The sequence below is a fragment of the Caenorhabditis remanei genome, chromosome II (assembly GCF_010183535.1).
Source record: "Caenorhabditis remanei strain PX506 chromosome II, whole genome shotgun sequence".
In the NCBI taxonomy this organism is placed as follows: Eukaryota; Metazoa; Nematoda; class Chromadorea; order Rhabditida; family Rhabditidae; genus Caenorhabditis; species Caenorhabditis remanei.
The window spans coordinates 15301683-15319378 of record NC_071329.1 but is presented as its reverse complement, the minus strand read 5'-3'; the positions used below and the strand labels follow the sequence as shown (position 1 = coordinate 15319378).

General features: G+C 38.9%; 4 protein-coding genes across 4 annotated transcripts; all 4 read left to right on the top strand.

The window, feature by feature from the left end:
• Positions 1–1085: 1085 nt before the first annotated feature.
• Positions 1086–1969, top strand: GCK72_007130 (uncharacterized protein; the record flags this gene model as incomplete). The annotated part of the gene is made up of 3 exons (XM_053725998.1): positions 1086–1293; positions 1747–1859; positions 1907–1969. The coding sequence occupies 3 exons, from the start codon at positions 1086–1088 to the stop codon at positions 1967–1969; spliced, it is 384 nt and encodes a 127-aa protein (XP_053590192.1).
• A 1014-nt stretch (positions 1970–2983) lies between these two features.
• Positions 2984–3277, top strand: GCK72_007129 (uncharacterized protein; the record flags this gene model as incomplete). The annotated part of the gene is made up of 2 exons (XM_003099882.2): positions 2984–3121; positions 3209–3277. 2 exons carry the CDS (start codon positions 2984–2986, stop codon positions 3275–3277), a joined length of 207 nt encoding a protein of 68 aa, XP_003099930.2.
• Positions 3278–4191: 914 nt separating this feature from the next.
• GCK72_007128 (uncharacterized protein) lies at positions 4192–6093 on the top strand (the record flags this gene model as incomplete). The annotated part of the gene is made up of 6 exons (XM_053725997.1): positions 4192–4287; positions 4352–4472; positions 4523–4630; positions 4674–4970; positions 5439–5777; positions 5846–6093. 6 exons carry the CDS (start codon positions 4192–4194, stop codon positions 6091–6093), a joined length of 1209 nt encoding a protein of 402 aa, XP_053590191.1.
• A 6828-nt stretch (positions 6094–12921) lies between these two features.
• GCK72_007127 (uncharacterized protein) lies at positions 12922–17298 on the top strand (the record flags this gene model as incomplete). The annotated part of the gene is made up of 5 exons (XM_003099842.2): positions 12922–12995; positions 13897–14050; positions 14734–15512; positions 16640–16799; positions 17227–17298. The coding sequence occupies 5 exons, from the start codon at positions 12922–12924 to the stop codon at positions 17296–17298; spliced, it is 1239 nt and encodes a 412-aa protein (XP_003099890.2).
• Between the last annotated feature and the right edge of the window lie 398 nt (positions 17299–17696).

The following is a 17696-nucleotide window of genomic DNA, read 5'->3' as shown; positions in this document are numbered from 1 at the left end:
CAAAAAAAAATTCATCACAACATACAATGAACTGAACTTGAATTTTATATCTGACAAGGGAAGTCTTTGGAGACGTTGCTGGTTAAAACTGAAACACTTGGAATTCCAAATCAGCAAATAGCATACGCAAAGATGTTCTCCTTTTTCCAACGTACGAGCACAGGTAAACCTCTGGCGTATTTGGAATTCCATGCGACAAAGCTTAATAATTCGAAAAATTTGAGAGTTCATAACTCAGCTCGCAGAGACATTTAGCCGGTTTTGATGGCAGAAATGGATTCCCCGTAGTCGAAAGTACCTATAAACAAATTTATAAATCATTTGAAAGTCGTGTATCCACAGTCTTCCCTTGTGAAAAACAGTAATTTTGAGTAATAAAACAAATAACCACCGTAATTTATTTTAATCGTGGCGAGAGCCCGGCAAAAATTTTGGTAATGCGCCATCGGTGTCGATTTACGGGCTTTTGTAATTAATTTTAGCGCCGATTCTTTGTGTTATTTTCTCGCAAGTTTATTTGTCTTTTTTCTTTTTTCTTGACATATTCATTCTAATTAACCTATTTTCTTTGTTTTAAACCAACCTAACTCGAAATCTATCGCAAAGTTCGCCACACAGAGACCAAAATTTGAACAAAAATGATGATTTGTCGCATTTTCAATGCCAAAAGCTAATTTTTCATTATTCTGTTTAAAAAATTACAGTGTTGGGTCTAGAATACGCGACAGAGCCACTTCGTTTATTAAAAATTCGTCAAATGCCCAAAATTCTGAACATTTTTAGCGCCGGAACCGAAAAATAACGATTTTCCAAAGCAAAACCGAAAATTGAAGTTTTAGCTTGAAATTTTCGATTTTCAAACTGAAAAAGGTGATTTCGAGATTTCGAGAAGCATTTTGAAATCTAAAAACCGGCCGGTTAGAGTGTGTTCCGACCAAAATCAAGAAAAATTAAGCCAAAAATGTTTTCTATGAATTTGTCCGTAGCTTCCGTCACATTCTGCATATAAACTCGATGCATTTTCACAAGTTTCCTTCTTTTTTCCGGAATTATTGTCATTTTTTCCACTTTTCTAGGTGTTCATCATGGATCGACAAGGGAATAATGATAAAAAACGGGAAAGAACCGGCGAGAACATTCACCAACAACAGAAGAAGTCACAGAGAAAACAGACATTCGAAAAAGAAGAATGGGCGGCCCCTTCGACGTCATTTCGTGATTCTTATCAAGTCCCAGAAGTTATAGAATCCCGTAGATCATTATCTCAGGCTCCCCGCTCATATTTCTTGCCAAGTGCGTTTGTTTGTGTGTTATAAATGAGTTATCTGTCGTGCTTCTGGCGCGTTTTCGAAAGTCCTGGTGCGCCGTCGGCGCGTTTTCTTGAAGTCTATCTCAAAATTACATTATCTGGCGTCCCTTTGACGCGCTTGAAAATCCAAAAGTCTGAAAAATGGGTTGTCAAGCAAACCTTTGACGCTCTATTAAATTCAAAAACTGAAAATTGTTGAAAAATATGCGATTTGAAGCCATTTTTGAGAGTTTTTGCACAATTTGATATGAAAATGGTGAATTTTTGACGCTTTTTGTGCAATTTGGGCAAGAAAGGAAGCAATAAGATAATAAGTCAACATTTTCAGAATTTTGACTTCGTTTTTCTCGAAAACCAAACCTCGAGGACAAAAACTGAATATATTTTTGGAATCAGCGTTTTCTCAGCATTCCAATAATATAATAACCTCTTTTCAGGCCTTTCAAATCTTCGAGCATCGGCTTTGAAATCTCAAGCCCTTGAAAGAAGCAAGGCACAAGGAAACTCGCAGAAAACTTCACTTTTACCCAATTCAGCTTCAAATCCAACTGTTACGTTTCTCGGCGTACTTTCTGTGTCTGTATTTCGTAGTTTTAGGCGCTGCTTCTACTCGACAAACGGCCGGTACAAATCAACGCGGAACCGGAGTTCTTCGGATAAAACGGATTTACGCTTCTCTTCGAAATCCTTTCAGACATAATAATCCAGATGCTCAAAGAGCCCCATTACTTCCAGGTTTGTAATACTATTAATTCCAATAATTTCCTTTGTTTTCAGTCTGTGATCAATCGAAAACTCTATATGAACACAACAGCGATGACAGTTCGCCTGACCCACCTCTAATGACTCTTTTGCCAATTTATAAGAAGGATGGCTTCTCAAGCGGTGATCCGGATGGATACATATATTTATGAACACTAATTAATAATAACAACTCGACTTCATTCATGTGATATTAACTTATTCTCTTTGTATTTTATGTGATTATTTGAAAATTTCTGGACAAGAGATTGCTTTAAATCGTGAATATTCGTCTATTAATTTCACTAATATAAATGAACAAGAATGATTAAAACAGGTAAATTATTTTTTAGCTCAAAAACCTCACTTTCAGGCACCCAACGCTTCCTTCAACCCTCTGACGCAGATTACCAAGTTTGTATCGATAAATAACATTTAAAATCTATTTATGTTGTATTGAAAGCGTCTAAAGTTCGATTTTAAGATTGAATTTCCTCTGAAAATGTCGTTTGTGAACAAAAAACCCTATTCAAACGGCCGCCCATTTCCGTTAAACAAGGCGCGCCTTGCGGAACAACGGAGCTTCGTTGTTTAATTGTCGTCGATTTTATTTCTTTCGGTTCCTTGTAATTTTAGAGTGATTTCTTGTACCATATTGACTTTATTTGAAGAAAAAACAAACAGGTTCATAAGAAAAAGGGTTATTTATATCGTTTTATTTGCTAGAAATCGATTTCTAGCGATTTGGTGCTTTTAGCCGCCAGAATAATGTTGGGGAGCGTTTCTCAATGAAAAAGAAAGCGAGTAACCATCAAATCGTAAACAAGTATGTTTTAACAGAAATGTTGCTGTTCCGCCAATTATTTTACGCACTTTATTCGCTTTTCTTCACTTTCAAACCCAAAAAACTTCAAATTTCATTAAATTCCAGCTATGGGCACATTCACCGCCACGTACTTCCTTAAGACGGCCTTCTGGGACAAGAGAGGCCTCTGGACCGCCACCGCCGCAGTCGCCTACTTCGCTCGATGCTGGGAGAACGCCGGATACCACAAGGCAGAGATGATGAAGGTTTGTAATTGAAAACCAGGTCGAAAACGCTAAAAATTTCACTGAATTTACTCAATTTTTCGACTAAACCTAATTATTTTCCTTCAGGGTCACTCCCGCATGTACGCCGACCGTGTCAAGCAGCTGCCACCACACGCCGACCTCTGGAAGTACTGAAAGTACTTTATAAACCCTGTTCGAACGTTTTCTTTTTTTCTTGAGTTCTGAATTGTAAAATTAGTTGTGGAATAAAAAGTTTTATTATATTTAGAATCAGAAACAGGTTTTGCCAAACGTTTCAAGACGGATCACATACGCAGTTGTTCCTCTCTTTCGAACAAATCAGCTTCTTGTGGATACAAAACTTGAAAATTTGCTATTAAAACTTTACATTTTTCTTTACAAATACCGTGTGGAAAAGGATATTGCATAACTTTTCCCAACAATAACCAAAAGAATTTGCAGGGGTGACGAGCAGTAGAATTACGATAGTTACGAGGAACGCTGACGATTTCATTGTTTATGAATAACTGCTAAACACTTATTATGTATTATAATGTTTCCACGTTGATTCTTTTGTTCATTTTTTGTACATTTTTACGTGATTTTCCTGTCTGAAACTCGTGAACTCGCGAGAACTCACAAAAGGCAGTTCACAACGACACTCCGGAATCCCGCCAGCGCGTGTTGTTTACCGTAAATCCACACGGCAGTCGCCCGAACAGCTGTACTGAATGTGCACTGTTTTAAGCCATTATTAGCTTTTTTTGGCTAATATACCGTAAATACTGTATTATAACGGCATGCCGTTATATTTTTCAACTGCCTTCGAGATAAATTTTGTGATTTCAGAAACTCATTAAAATTGAACGAAAAAACTTTTTTGGACGTTCTATTTGCTGATCTAGAAGTGACCAAACACGTTGCTACTAATCAGAACCGAGAAAAAACCCCCTGATAAACATTTTTATGAATTCTGAGTATAGATGGGGTGTCGTTATAATACAGGTGCCGTTCTATTACAGGTGCCGTTATAATACAGTATTTACGGTAATTCTCAAAATGTTTTTCAGACACTTCGGGTCCCCATAATGCTCAGCAGACACATTTTTATGTGCTCTCGAGCCGGTGCTTCGACGAGTCAAGCAGTTTTCCACACTTCAACCATGAATTCAGTCCTTCCAAGGGTAATAATTGTTATTTATAGTTAGAAAAGTATAAAAATGATCTTAAAAATATAAAAATGTTTAGGCCAAACCGCTCGACGAGGAATTACCGCCATCCCCAACACCTATAGGAAAGAAAAACCGCCCAGACACACAAATATTGGATTTGTCTGGGAAAAGGCACAAAAAAGACATTGACATTATTGGTAACTATGAAAAATGCAGATATTATTTAATAAAAAGTTTTTTTTTGCAGTAACAGACCAATACCTTCAACAATGGTATAAAATGGAGACGAAAGCGTTGGCTGCCGACTATTTGTCACTTTGCAAGTCGAAATTAAGTCTTTTCGTAGCTTCTACAGGTATAAAACATAAAGAATTTCGACAAATAATGTTAGTTTTCAGCGACTTGTGGATTTTTGATGGCGCCAGTGCCTGTAGCGTTCGCTCCACTTGCCGCAGCGACAGTAGGAACATTTCTTCTGTCGTCAGCCGCCAATTCGTGCAATCAGTTGCTCGAAGCACCGTACGATGCTCAAATGAGACGGACACAGAGTCGGGTTCTTGTTGTCCACAGATTCTCCCCACTCCATGCCTTCACTTTTGCCGGAGTCACAGGGCTCACAGGAATCGGATTACTCGCCTATTATGCGAATCCACTGGCGGCAGCTCTGGGAGCATTGAATTGGTTCATTTATGCAGGTAAGAGATGAAATCTGGTGTCGACTTTTTTAAAGCAAAATTTTCAGCCGCTTAGTTGCAATTCTGAGAAAAAACAGAGGTTTCGACTCAATTTCAGCCAATTTTCAGCTTCAAAACTTGAATCGATTTTCTGATATTTGAGCTTGAAAACCCAATTTCCAGCATATTCTCAGTGTTTTTTGAGCAAAAACTGAAATTCTGAACAAAAGTGGAGGATCTGAAGCAATTTTGAGTCGAAAATTTGCGATTTCCAGCCAATTTTTTGATCTAAAACTGTGATTTTACTCGATTTTCAGCCAATTTTTCAGCGTGACAACCCAATTTTTAGTCTTTTTGAGCAAAAATTGAAACTCTCGTATTGCAATTTTGGGGGATTTTTTTCAGTTTTTGGGTCGAAAATTTGCGATTTACAGGTCAAAAACCAATATTTCAAAAAGCATTTTCTAATAATAATTTCCTAAATTCCAGGCGTCTACACCCCAATGAAACGCTCACACATCGGATGCACATGGGCTGGAGCCGTCGTCGGAGCCATTCCACCTCTGATGGGATACTCAGCAGCCACTGGATATCTGGATCCAGCTGCCTGGTGTCTCGCCACTATCCTCTTCTCTTGGCAGTTCCCTCATTTTAATGGATTGAGTTGGAATTTGAGAGGAGATTATAGTAAGGCCGGATATCGTGTGATGTGTGTGACGAACGAGCGTCTCTGCCGTGTCACCTCCATCCGCCACAGTCTGGCTCTTCTCGGATTGTGCTCCATCGCTGCACCGCTCACGAATCTGACCACACTTACCTTCGCCATCGGTAGGTTTTTTTTTGAAATTAGAATCCTTGATTTCTCGAAAAATCCGATTTCAGTCTGAAATTTTTAGATTCCCTTCCTGTCAACGCCTACCTCGTCTACCTCTCCTACAAATTCTATAAAGCTCCAGATGCCAAAAACAGTCGAAGACTATTCTTCTACTCACTTCTTCATCTCCCATTGGTTATGTTATTGATGGGAATTAGTAATTATGGAAGGAATGAGGATCAGAAGGAGCCAGTGATGGAAAGGATAACGAATGGATTCAATAAAATGACGGATTCAATGAAGGGGTTCACAACATCATTGTCTTCATGAAAGCACCTGAAAATCCCTAAAAATCTATAAAAATCATCCAATTTGCGTGTAGATATTAGTCATTAAATATGTAGTTGTTAGATTTCTCTTCTTTATCTGTTTTATTGTTTTTTTTTCTTTTCCCAGAAATTTCGGTTTTCTAGGTCTATTAATTTCGTTTTCCTTCTTCTCTTTTCTCAGAAATGTGCCTCAGATTGTTGTCTTTGTTGTTTCTTTTTCTCAAGTTTTCTTCCCTGCAACAATGTTTTTTTCTCTATTTTATGATTCACTTCTTTCTCTCATAGAGAAGAACTACAACGTTATCACGACGTTACTTTTTGTATTCCTTTGACTACTTTCTGCGTGACCCCGCCTACTTCTATTCCACGTATCTCTATTTAGAATTCCAGATCTTTTTTTTTTCCACGTTTCTCTCTGAAAATCTGAACGTGTGGAAGATTCAAAGGTAGTTTTCAGCAGTTCTTCCAAACTTCTCATAGGTTCGTTCTCTAACGTCTTCTGATTTTCTTGCCAGTTTTCTTCAAACGGGTAATCCAATTCGTGTTCACTCACCCCCAACGGCAGCTCATTATTCTATTCTCTGTCTCCATTCTGGGTAAATGTGTGAGAACTGAGTCTCACCCTATAATTTAGAAAGAAAAGGGAAAGCATAAAGACAAGAAACGACGGGACATGTATATCATTATGCGCCTCGTTTGACACTCCTTTTCGGTGTCTTTCTTTAGGTTTTTTTTCACTTTTTAGAATGATTTTGCAAAATTTAGGTGGTTTCTGAAGGAAAAAGAGGTTTGCATATTTTTGAAAAAAAATTGCCGAAAACGGTGAAAAATCGGGTCCCGGTACTCATTTTTTAGCAAATTTTTTCGGAAATTTTCCGAAAAATCCGAGTAAAAGTGCTCAAATAATCAATTTTTTTTGTTTAATTTTAATTTTTTAACGAAAACTAGACTTTTTTTCAAAAAAAAAATACTGGTCAGAAAACGGTCAAAATGCACCGATTTTCAGGAAATTTTAGAAAATCGGTTTTTCACGCTGAAAAATGGCTAGAAATCGCTAAATTACCACAAAAATTCGAGTTTTAATCAAATTTTCGACCCAAAAAACTTAAAATATCGCCGAAATTTGCTTCAGAATTTTTCTAGTCTACATTTCTAATACGAAAATAGCAAGTAATTTCAGTTTTTCTCGAAAAAACACTGAGAATAGGTTGAAAATCGGGGTTTTATGATAAGAAGTAGCTGAAAATTGACTGAAAAATAGGTTTTGAGACTGAAATTGAGTCGAAACCTTTCACATTTTTGATGAAAATTGATTTTACTTCATATCTTTTCAGGTAAATTGAGAATTTCTGATCAAAAACACATTTTTTCGCTGAAAAACTACAAAAATTGACTCAAAATCACGACATTTTCGCTCGAAAACCATGAAAATGGCATTTTTGAAATCACAGATGAGGTCTCTGTCTGTGTGTCCGGGTGTCCAAAAATCCCAATTTCAAGTGAAAAAAAGTCGCAATTTTTCTTCATTTTCCCCCAATTTTTTAAAAATCTTCCGTATTCTCTATTTTTAGATTTCGAAATCCCCAAAAAAGAGAAAAAGAAGGAACCAAATGCATTTCAAAAGAAGGCCTTTCCGCTAATAGGAACACTCTCCTTAGAACATTTGCACTTTATTTTCTTACCAATTTTGAAATAGACTTTCTTGTGTTATCTCACCCGACCATCCTAGAAAAGAAAAAAAAAGTAAAAGTTTGCGTGTGAGAAGTAGTAAGACTAGAGATAGTGAGAGATAGAAACAACATTTAAAAAGTAGAAAAAAGAGAAAAGAAGAAGAAGGAGCAGTCAAAAAACTCTCTTCTATTTTTTTTCGTCGATTTCCTCTTACGACGACGTCTTCCTTTTTTGGAGTAGAAGGAGGAGGACCTCTTACTTTTCCTTTGCTTCTTTTTTCATCGTTTTTCAATTTTTTTTTCGGCGGAAATCTAGGGTATTAGACGTGTTTTTCTTGGAAAAAAGGAAAAAAGAGAGTTAGGAATTCTGATGTATTCAGAGGACGTTAGAATAGTTTCTGTATGATTTTAAAATGTTGTGTGATGTTTTTCAGCAGGTTTCTGGCTTCTTCCTCTCAATTGCTATCAGCGTTGCATAGTTTTTGCAACTGCGCTCCACCGAAATGCCCTTGAAAAATGTCTCTTTTCTCTGAGTCTCTCAATTTCGCACGCAATTTTCTTCGGTTTCGGTAGAGCGCAATTGTAAGAAGCGTGCCGTGCTGATATCCTAGAATCACTTTGTCTCTATCTCTATCAAACTACACACCAAAAATAACGAAAAGAATACACGATTCCCTTGAGACTTCTCTGGATAAGAAATGTGAGAAAGTTTTGAGAATTTAGAATTCTCTCGCTCGTTGAAACATGAAATGAAGCGGTTTTTGAAAAGAGGTTTGAACTTTTTAGTCCTCTTTTACGCGTCTTGGGAAAGAAGTGCAGAATGAGATTGTCTTGAATTGTCGCGTGACTCTGACAGATGTCTAAGAGCCTCTCTGACTATAAAAGAGAACGACGTTTTCCGGTTAGAAGCAGTTTTCTCTTTGACTCGATGAGTCTACGATGACTTGTTATCTCGTGAAATTAATCCTGGTTCTCAAGGATGGGCGGAATGGAAATCGGAAATTCCGAAATTTCAGAAAATATAATTCGTACAAGTTCCGTTTTCCGAAATTTTTTGTTCCGCACATTCCTCCTGGTTATAACCGATAGATGTTCATAGATCCATTAGAAAGGATCATGACATGTTGAATACAGTATTATAGATTACTGTAGAAGCCCTCGCAGATGTAGTTTGCACCTTTTGGAAATCCTGAAGAATGACGGTTCAGAGAATCTTTCTGACCTGTGAACTATCCGGATATCTGAAATCAACTCTGATAGGATACTACCTGAATTAGGGATTCACGTAGAGTCCAGGACAACCTAAGCAGACGCGCTCTATTGACAGCAGTGGTACATTTTTTGCGTCGAACTTTCAAATACCGTCGGAACTTTCAAATACCGTCGGTATGCACAGAAGTTCGAAAGTTCACCGTTACGCAAAAAGTGTATCATGCTTGTCAATAGAGCGCATCTGCATATGTTATCCTGGACTCTACGCGGGAGTATACTGGCGTGACGATCTGTTCTACCTGGACGCTCTGATAGTTTTGAAAAGTGAGATTTACTCCACTTTTATCCAACCGAGCCACAGAAAATGGAGCTTTCGTCTTTAACCTAAAATTCTTGAGATTTCTGATTCTAACTTACTAGGGAACTGGATGGAGTCAGTTCGGAGTTTTGTGACGTGACATATTTGATTGGAAAGCTGAGAAAACGCAGATTTCAAATATATATATTCAGTTTTTGCCCTTGAAGCCTTGTAATCAAGGAAAGCAAGGTTAAAGTTCTGGAAAATGATAAATTATTTTTCTGTGCTTTGACCTCATTATTCTCAAATACCTGGCCACGAGGGCAAAAGCTGAGTATATATTTGGAATCAGCGTTTTCTCAGCTTTCCAATGATATAGGTATAAGACCCATAACTCCAAACTGACTCTATGACCTTCCTTGTCAGTTAGAAGAATATCATAATACATTCACCAGTACAGTAGCTTAGATTTGTCTCTGACATTAGCAAGCATTTTCCCTAATCACCCTGTTGTCACCTATCATTTCATCAAATTCTCGCTTTTCCACTCAACCAACATCTCTTCTCAAATTCCTCCGCTAATCAGCAGCTAATCAGGAATCTCGAGGAGATATCATCGTCCTCCTCCCATCTCCTTCTTTTTCTTCGTTTCTTCTACTGATTTGACGAGATAATTGGGTGTGGACATACACTCTTTTTCTTTCTCCGTATATGAGATGAGATTGTCGGTTTGGTTCGTCGTTACCCCCGTCAGTAAATTGGCATATTTTCTGCGCGTTTTCACCCCCTTCTGCACATGTGTTAACGAGCGTTGAATGCTCCGATGAGCATCGGCAGAAGCCACAAACAGACGTCTGACAGAATCGCAAATCGGTTGGGGATTCTCATCTGAAATTCAGTATGTCGTCGTCGTCGTGTACCCTTCCGTCTTTTAGTTTTCGTTTTTTTCTTTCGTGGACACACACAAAAAACGAGGATAATCGGGTTAGGCGCTGGGGGCAAGGCACAAGAGAAAACACTTGTTTATTTGTTATTCTTTCGAGAGAATAAGAAGACACATTTTGTTCTAATTTTTTGCTCGGCGAGCCTCTTGTATTTGAGGAAGTGAGCTCAGACGGTTACGGTGTCTCTACTTTGACCTCCAATAGAGTATAGGGGTGGAAATGTGCTCTACTGCAATTTGGGAATAGTCAAGGTTTCTGGACATCTCGACGCACATTCCACTGACAGAAACCACCTATTTCTTATCACCATCCACATTTTCCATGACTAACCACTTTACACGTTTTCCACTTGTCGGTCTCCTCCCCCCACTTTTTGTGCTCTTTCTCTGTGTGCTCCGCCGCAACCACAGCAGGCCGTTCCTTCACGTTTTTCGGCTGCTCTCCTTCTCTCCGTCTCTTCCCGGTGATTCCCTCTCGTCTCTCGCGGTTTCCGTCAGTGGTGAACGTGTGCACAGATATATATCTAGTTTTTCAACATGTTGTATTTGCCACGCTGTTCAATGTGTCGCTGGTGATGGTATGAGTAAGCGGAGGGGGAATAGGAGAGCATGAGAACATAGAAATGATGTGGACAGTTAGTCGGAAAGGTGTGGGAAACCTGCCACAGTGTTTTTCGCGCTGAAATTGGTTTCTAATTGTACGTGAGTGTCCAGATAAGATCTAGATTCAAGTAATGTTTCTGGAATCTGGGTACACTGGAGATGTCTCTCGTTTTTCAATCCGAGTGACATCTTTAAGTGGGGCCGTAAATGAAGAAGACTTCCTCTTCATATGTCTCCCAGTCGTTTAATAAGTTTCATACGTTCAAACCTGTGTGGCTTTCCTATTCTACTCCTTTTTTGAACTTTCTCGGACTGAAATTAGTTTCTTTTTGTTCTGTCGTTCAACCAGATGTCCAGACATCTCAGTGATGGGAATGCGATCTGTGTACCTGTAGATTAGCCTCGTTTTTCGCAATCAGAGGGAAATTTTCTCATGTTACTGTGCCAGGAGAAGACACTCCTGATTTCCTCTCCAGATGTTCGTCGGTGGTTTGGTATAAAATTCATCTCACTAGTTTCATCCGTTTAAACCCGTGTGGTTTCTCTATTCTTCTCCTTTTTGAGTTGGGCCATTCGGGAATTCGTACTTATTCCAAATGTCTATGGCGGATGTCGTCGATGGCATTGTCAGATATAAGCCAGGTATCTCCGTGTCTCTGTTTGTCCGAATGTCCTCTTCTGCAAACGTGGCAAACAAGGCCGAAACGGGCCGACACTGACCGGTCCGTAACTTGCTTTAAACGCAATATTATGAGCTGAAAAATATACCAAAATGTAGATCTCGACGAGCTCTATGTCCGTGACCTACTACGGGTCGGATGGCGGGTCGTTTATGTACCACGGGCCGGAAAAAAGTTCCAAAAAAACCATTCTAGCCCGGCCCGCGGCACTTTACCGATCCGCCATCCCGCCCGTCGTTGGTCCAACATAGAATTCGCCGATATCTACATTTTGGTATATTTTTCAGCGCATAATATTGCGTTTTCAGCGAGTTACGCGACGGCAAGCATTCTTCAAACCTGTTAGGACATTAGGACATATGTCTGGGACATGGTGACACTGAAACCCTTCCGGTCAGGTCTCCTTGTCTCTCTGTTTGTCCGGATGTCCACTCCTGCAACCGCACTCCCCTTCATTCATTACTGTCCGTATTCTCTCCATCCATCCCTCATCAATCTTTTCACATTCCCATCGGACAGCATGTTCTCAACTTCATTCTCTCCTTTTCCCACTTCCCGCCGCGCCCTATTTGTTTTGCTCCATCTCCTTTCCCTCTCCACCCTCATCGCCTATCCTCAACTACCGCAAGCCGTTCCATCAATTTTCGTTTTCGCCGCATCCAAATCGTTCTCCGAGTACTTCTTGGTCTCTCTATTCCTCTCAACACTTTTTTTTCTCGTCCTGTTCCAATTCTCAATATGTATCTCTGCGTCTCTTCGTCTCGTACACTATTTCGAAGCTATGTGTAGTTAGGTGGAATAGTTTTGTATCCAGGTCGTTCAATTCTTGAAACCAGAAAACAGTTTTTAACGTTTCCTAGCACATTTTCCAAGTTTTGATCGATTTCCCACACTAAATCGCTCTTCAGAACTTCATTTTCAATGAGAAATTTGCAAAAAAACCCAGTTTTTTTCTTATTAGCACGGCACAGTTCCTGCAACTGAGCTCCACCGAAATGCTCTTGAAAAATGTCTCTTTTTCTCTGACTCTCTCAATTTCATACACAATTTTCCTCGGTTTCAGTAGAGCGCAGTTGTAAGAAGCGTGTCCTTCCATCCATTTCTTCTTCTTCTTTTTTCCCATGTCCGAATTCGGAAAATGATCCGTTTTTATACGGTTTGAACTAGGGATTACGAGACAAAGAGAAAGAATCGATCATGCGAATAGAAGAGAAAGAAGAGAATACCCGTTTTGTTCAGTTTTCCGTCTATACCTTCTTCGTTTCTCTCTTTCTCTGCCCGCCCTCCTCGATTACCGTTCTCTCTCTCTCGGTTTTTCTTATTTAAGGATTAATTGTTATATTTTCGTTTATAATGTAAAGAATCCGTGTTTTTTCTTCCAGAAATCTCTCCAAATCTGTCCGATGAATCGCCCGTCTGCAACATGAATGACCACAAGAAACAACAAGAACAAAGGGATCGGACGAACACTGTCTACTACGATGCACAGGCGAATTTGTGGGTTTTTTAAAGCACAAAATTTGTGTTGAAACCTGAAAAATTACGGATTTTTCGAAAAAAAATCGAGAGAAATCAAACTTGCAACGGGCCGGACCGGGCGCCTCATTTGAAAAATTTATAAAAATCGAATTTTTTTTACAAAAAGTCGAATTTTCGATTATTAACACGGCACACTTCTGACAACCGTGCTCTACCGAAACCGAAGAAAATAGTGTATGAAATTGAGAGACTCAGAGAAATAGAGACGTATCTCAAGGGGATTTCGGTGGAGCGCAGCTGAAAGAACTGTGTTTTGCTTATATATTTGTAAATATCGATAAAATAATTGTCGATAATTAAAATTTCAAAAGATTTGTGAAAAAGTTGTGCGCAGTTTTGGAATCCGGACCGAGCGGTCGCCTTAAGTGAGACTTTTGAATAGTCCGGCGCGTCTTGGACGCGTTTTGACTTCGTTTTTGTTGAAAAACGCGTCTCAGGCGCGCCAGATTCGTCAGAAATGAGACGAAATTTTAGAATTTTTGTGCTTTTAACCGTTCTTCTCAAAAATTTTCCCGATTTTTAGCAATTTTTCCGCTAAATCTAACCGTTTTCTTATCCCCAACCACATGAAGCATTCTCTGAAAATAATCAATTTCAGACTACTAGCTTCCATAACCAAACTGAAAAAAAAACACAAAAAGTATTGAATTTCAGAAAGAATATTCGATGATCTATATGCATTCTTGAGACCTCTCCTCGCCGTTTTTTTTTCTGAATTTCTAAATTTCAGCGACGGTTTTCCGAGAGCACAACTGTGAATAATACTAGTTTTGCAGTTGCATAAATATGTTAATTCTTTGGCATATTTACATAAAAATCTTTTTTTTCTGAAAAATGAATCATTGTTACACTATTTCAGCGGAACACCACCGTCAGATGCAGCAATGTCCGCCAGTGCTGGTGACTATCGAGATCACAAAATGGGCATTCGAAAAGCGTCTGGATCGTCGGATAGAGGAGTTGAGAGAGGAGGTGACAGACAGGATGATGTACTCTACGAGAGGGTGCATACGGTGAGTATTCGGGGGCTATTTAGGGGAGAAAAATAGGCCAAAATAGTGAAATTTTTCGTCAAAAACCTGGATTTTATTGTCAAAACTAGCAGTGAAAAGTAAGCGAAAACATGATATTAGAACTCGAAAATAACTCAAAATTGTATCAGAAAACGAAAAACTGCACATTTCTAGCCGCTGAAAATCGGTTTTCTGTATAAAAAAGATAATTTTCGACCAAAATTCACGTTTTTTGGCTCATAAGATGCAGAATTTCATTTTCTACAATCGTGATGGATGTCACCTTTTTTTCATCTCTTTCGCTGCGTGGGCCGTCTGAAAGAACTCGAAATAATTCATCTTTAAGCATCCGGACTCTTACAAGGGAAGTATATGACGGACATAGTAGAACTTTTTCTACAAATTTGACTGTAGGTAATTTGGACCTTGAGGATTCGAAAGCGGTAGACTATTCGATGAATTGAAAGTTCACATGAAAAGCTTAACCAAATGAAAAATAAAAAAGTTTGGCGGGTCATAACTCTGTTCACGTGAGCATTTAGCAGATTTTTATTGCAGTGTTCGAATCCTGAAGGTCAAATTTATAGAAAAAGTTCTACTCGGTCCGTCATATGCTGCCCTTGTTAGAAATACAGACAGAGAAAATTTGATTTTCATAAAAATCTCTATTACCTTTTTTCCAGGAACGACGTCACCACCACTCAACATCCTCATCTTCCCCGTATCCTCACCGACCACCATCTCGAGAATCTCATCAACGATCCCATCACCAACCTACAGTAATCCATCATCAAATCCGATCACCTTCATCCACTGCAAGCCCGATCATAATGGCTCCCATGTCGTCTTCTTACGATTACTCTGTCGGATCATCTGCGTCTCCGTCAGCGTTCCGCGCTCAATCTGAATTACAACAAGACGATCGAAAAGTTGCTGGAAGTCGATGGAATCCACGGGGACAACAAGAAGACTTTCGACCGGGTCCACGAGCGAGCTCCGCTGCTAATATAGATGCTCTTTTCGCACCGAAAAACCCGAGGACACAATCGAGTTCTAGAATGGCGGGTGGATATGAGCCAACTACAAATGTGGTGTACTCCAGAAGAGCTGCGGAGCCATCAACGCCGAGTCGTCAGAATTATCAACAGAGGGATCAGAAAGATTATGCAGTTGTTGGTGCATATTCAAATGAAAGACAACAGGAGCAACCACTCTATGGATCACGAGGAGGACCATCGTCCAGAGGAGGATCCGTACGACAGCATTCGAACGATTATGAACTGGATCCACGTCTCAATGTCACATATCCACAGTTCTATGTGGATGACTGGAAGGAGAGACATCCGAATCTGACGCCGACGTCTTCTGGATATCCGAGAGCTGCACCAAGGCAGTCACCATCATTCACAGCAACTGGTCATCCAGGTGTTGGTAGACCGAGATTCGCAAGTGATGCGGCTAGGTGGGTTTTTTTGGAATTTTTGAAAAAAAAAACGCCAAATTTTGAATTTTTCGGAATTAGAAGAAATTTTGAAAAATCATAAGATTTTGGAATTCTGGGGGTGTGAAAAGTAGGAAAATGTAATTTAGACACCTGAAAATGTACGAACTCTGGAAATTCAGATTCTGAAAAACAAATTTTGGAAAAATTCAATGAGGTTCTACCCATCTGGCGCGCCTTGGGCGCATTTTGAAGAAGTTTTTTCTATGTTTCGGACATCTGGACAAACAGAAACTGGATTCTGAATTCTGGATTCAGGATTCTAAGATTCTGTACTTTACTGCCTCGATTCTCATACTTGTCAAGTCTGGATACTTGGCGCCAAAATTCAATTTTTCGGATTTTTTTGAAAATTTTTTGAATTATTCAGAATTAGAAGAAATTTTGAAAAAAAAAATCATCAAATTTTTTTTTTACATTTTCTATGAAAAGTTGAAAAAATAATTGGAAAAAATAATTGTATTTTAAACATTTTTCCTTGGCCGGGCTCTGACAAGTATGGAAACATATTTTTGAAAATTCCTTCAGAACGCGCCTAAGGCGCGCCAGATGGGTAGAACCTCAATTGTCTGAATTTGTCTATTTGGAGTTGGTAGTTTCAGATTCATCAAAACTTTTCACATTTTCGATGAAAAAATTTTTCAGAAAAATTGAAAAAGTTTCAAAAAAAAGTTGAAAAATGTCATTTTTCAAGCCGGGCCGAACCTTTACAAGTATATACAAAACCACAGACCAAACTCATCATTTTTGTGAAAATCGTCAAAGTGAGCTAGACGCTATAGAGACGCAAACAAAGATGCGCATGCACGCATGAAACTGTCTGCGTCTCTTCAGCCGGCAATGCTCTCTAGATACTCATGCGGACATCAGGAAATACATCCATAAAGACAGACAAGACCATATGTTTACCTCTTCATCTCTGATTTCCTAGCTTCTTCACCTTTTCTCAAATCACATCATATTTTCTTTATTTTCTAAGAAATAACTTCTCGAAGAAAAGAAACAAAAACAATGATTTCCATAAAAGAAGTGTGTCTCAAGCGACCACTAAAAGAAAATTCGAAAATGCTATGTTACCTTCTATTCAGACATCTCTATGAAGAGGTTCCGATGAGTGGCGGTGGGGGACCACTACTCAACAATGGATACCGTAGTCCTGGAGGATATGGAATGAAGGAGACGGCGATACTCGATGATTATGATAATGTGCCAAGCGAGTTTTTGGACGAGAATCGACACCAGAGAAAGGTTGGTATAGGGAAGCGCATGATCATAGAAAGTCCATAAGAAGCATCTGCGCTCCAAAACAAATTAGCGAAAAATTAGCGCGAAATTCAAAAAAATTCCAATTTTTGTGTCGAAAATTTGCATTTTTCCTTTTTTCGATGAATTCGATATTTTTTGTGCGAGGTTTAACCGAAAAAAGCGAGAAAATGGAAAAATGTGAGAAAAATTAAACTCCCTATCGTTCATCCACGTTATAAACACGCGATTTGGCTGAGCGGCGACTCAATTGGCAACCTGCCTCTAAAAATGATCCCTTGGGAAGAGCTATGCGGCAAAGTTGCAAAAAAGGGGCGTGGCTTAATACATCCAAAATGAGAACTCATTCTGCTACTCCTAGTCCCCCCTCTTCCTTTTTTCTATGAATTTATTCTTCATTTTTTATTTTTAGAAACAAGACGACGCGTCGAACAAAGATGGTGAATCGGCAATCTACCAACCGGGAAGATATCAGCCTTGTTAGTTTATTTTTTGGTCATCTTTTTGGGTAATTTTTAGAAAAAAAAGTTTCTTCCTCCTCATGTGGGTTCGGGGTGTTTTATTTTCAGATACATTTTTTGCAGTTTTTTAGTTTAAGTTCTGAACGCGTCAAAGGCACGCCAGAATATGATACTAGTATTTATATCTATGATCTAAGTTTTCTAGACTTGCAACGGGTCGATTTAAGATTCTCAGTATAAAAACTCGAAATTTTGAAATTTTTCGTTTTTTTTTTTTTGATTTTTTTGTGAAAAAGTCGAATTTTCATTTATTTTTGATAAAAATTTCAAAAAAAAATTTCGAAAAATTACCATAGTTTTTGCAAGTCTGAAGTTGTCTGTTTTTTTTTCGTAAACGCGTCAGAGGTGCGCCAGACGGATC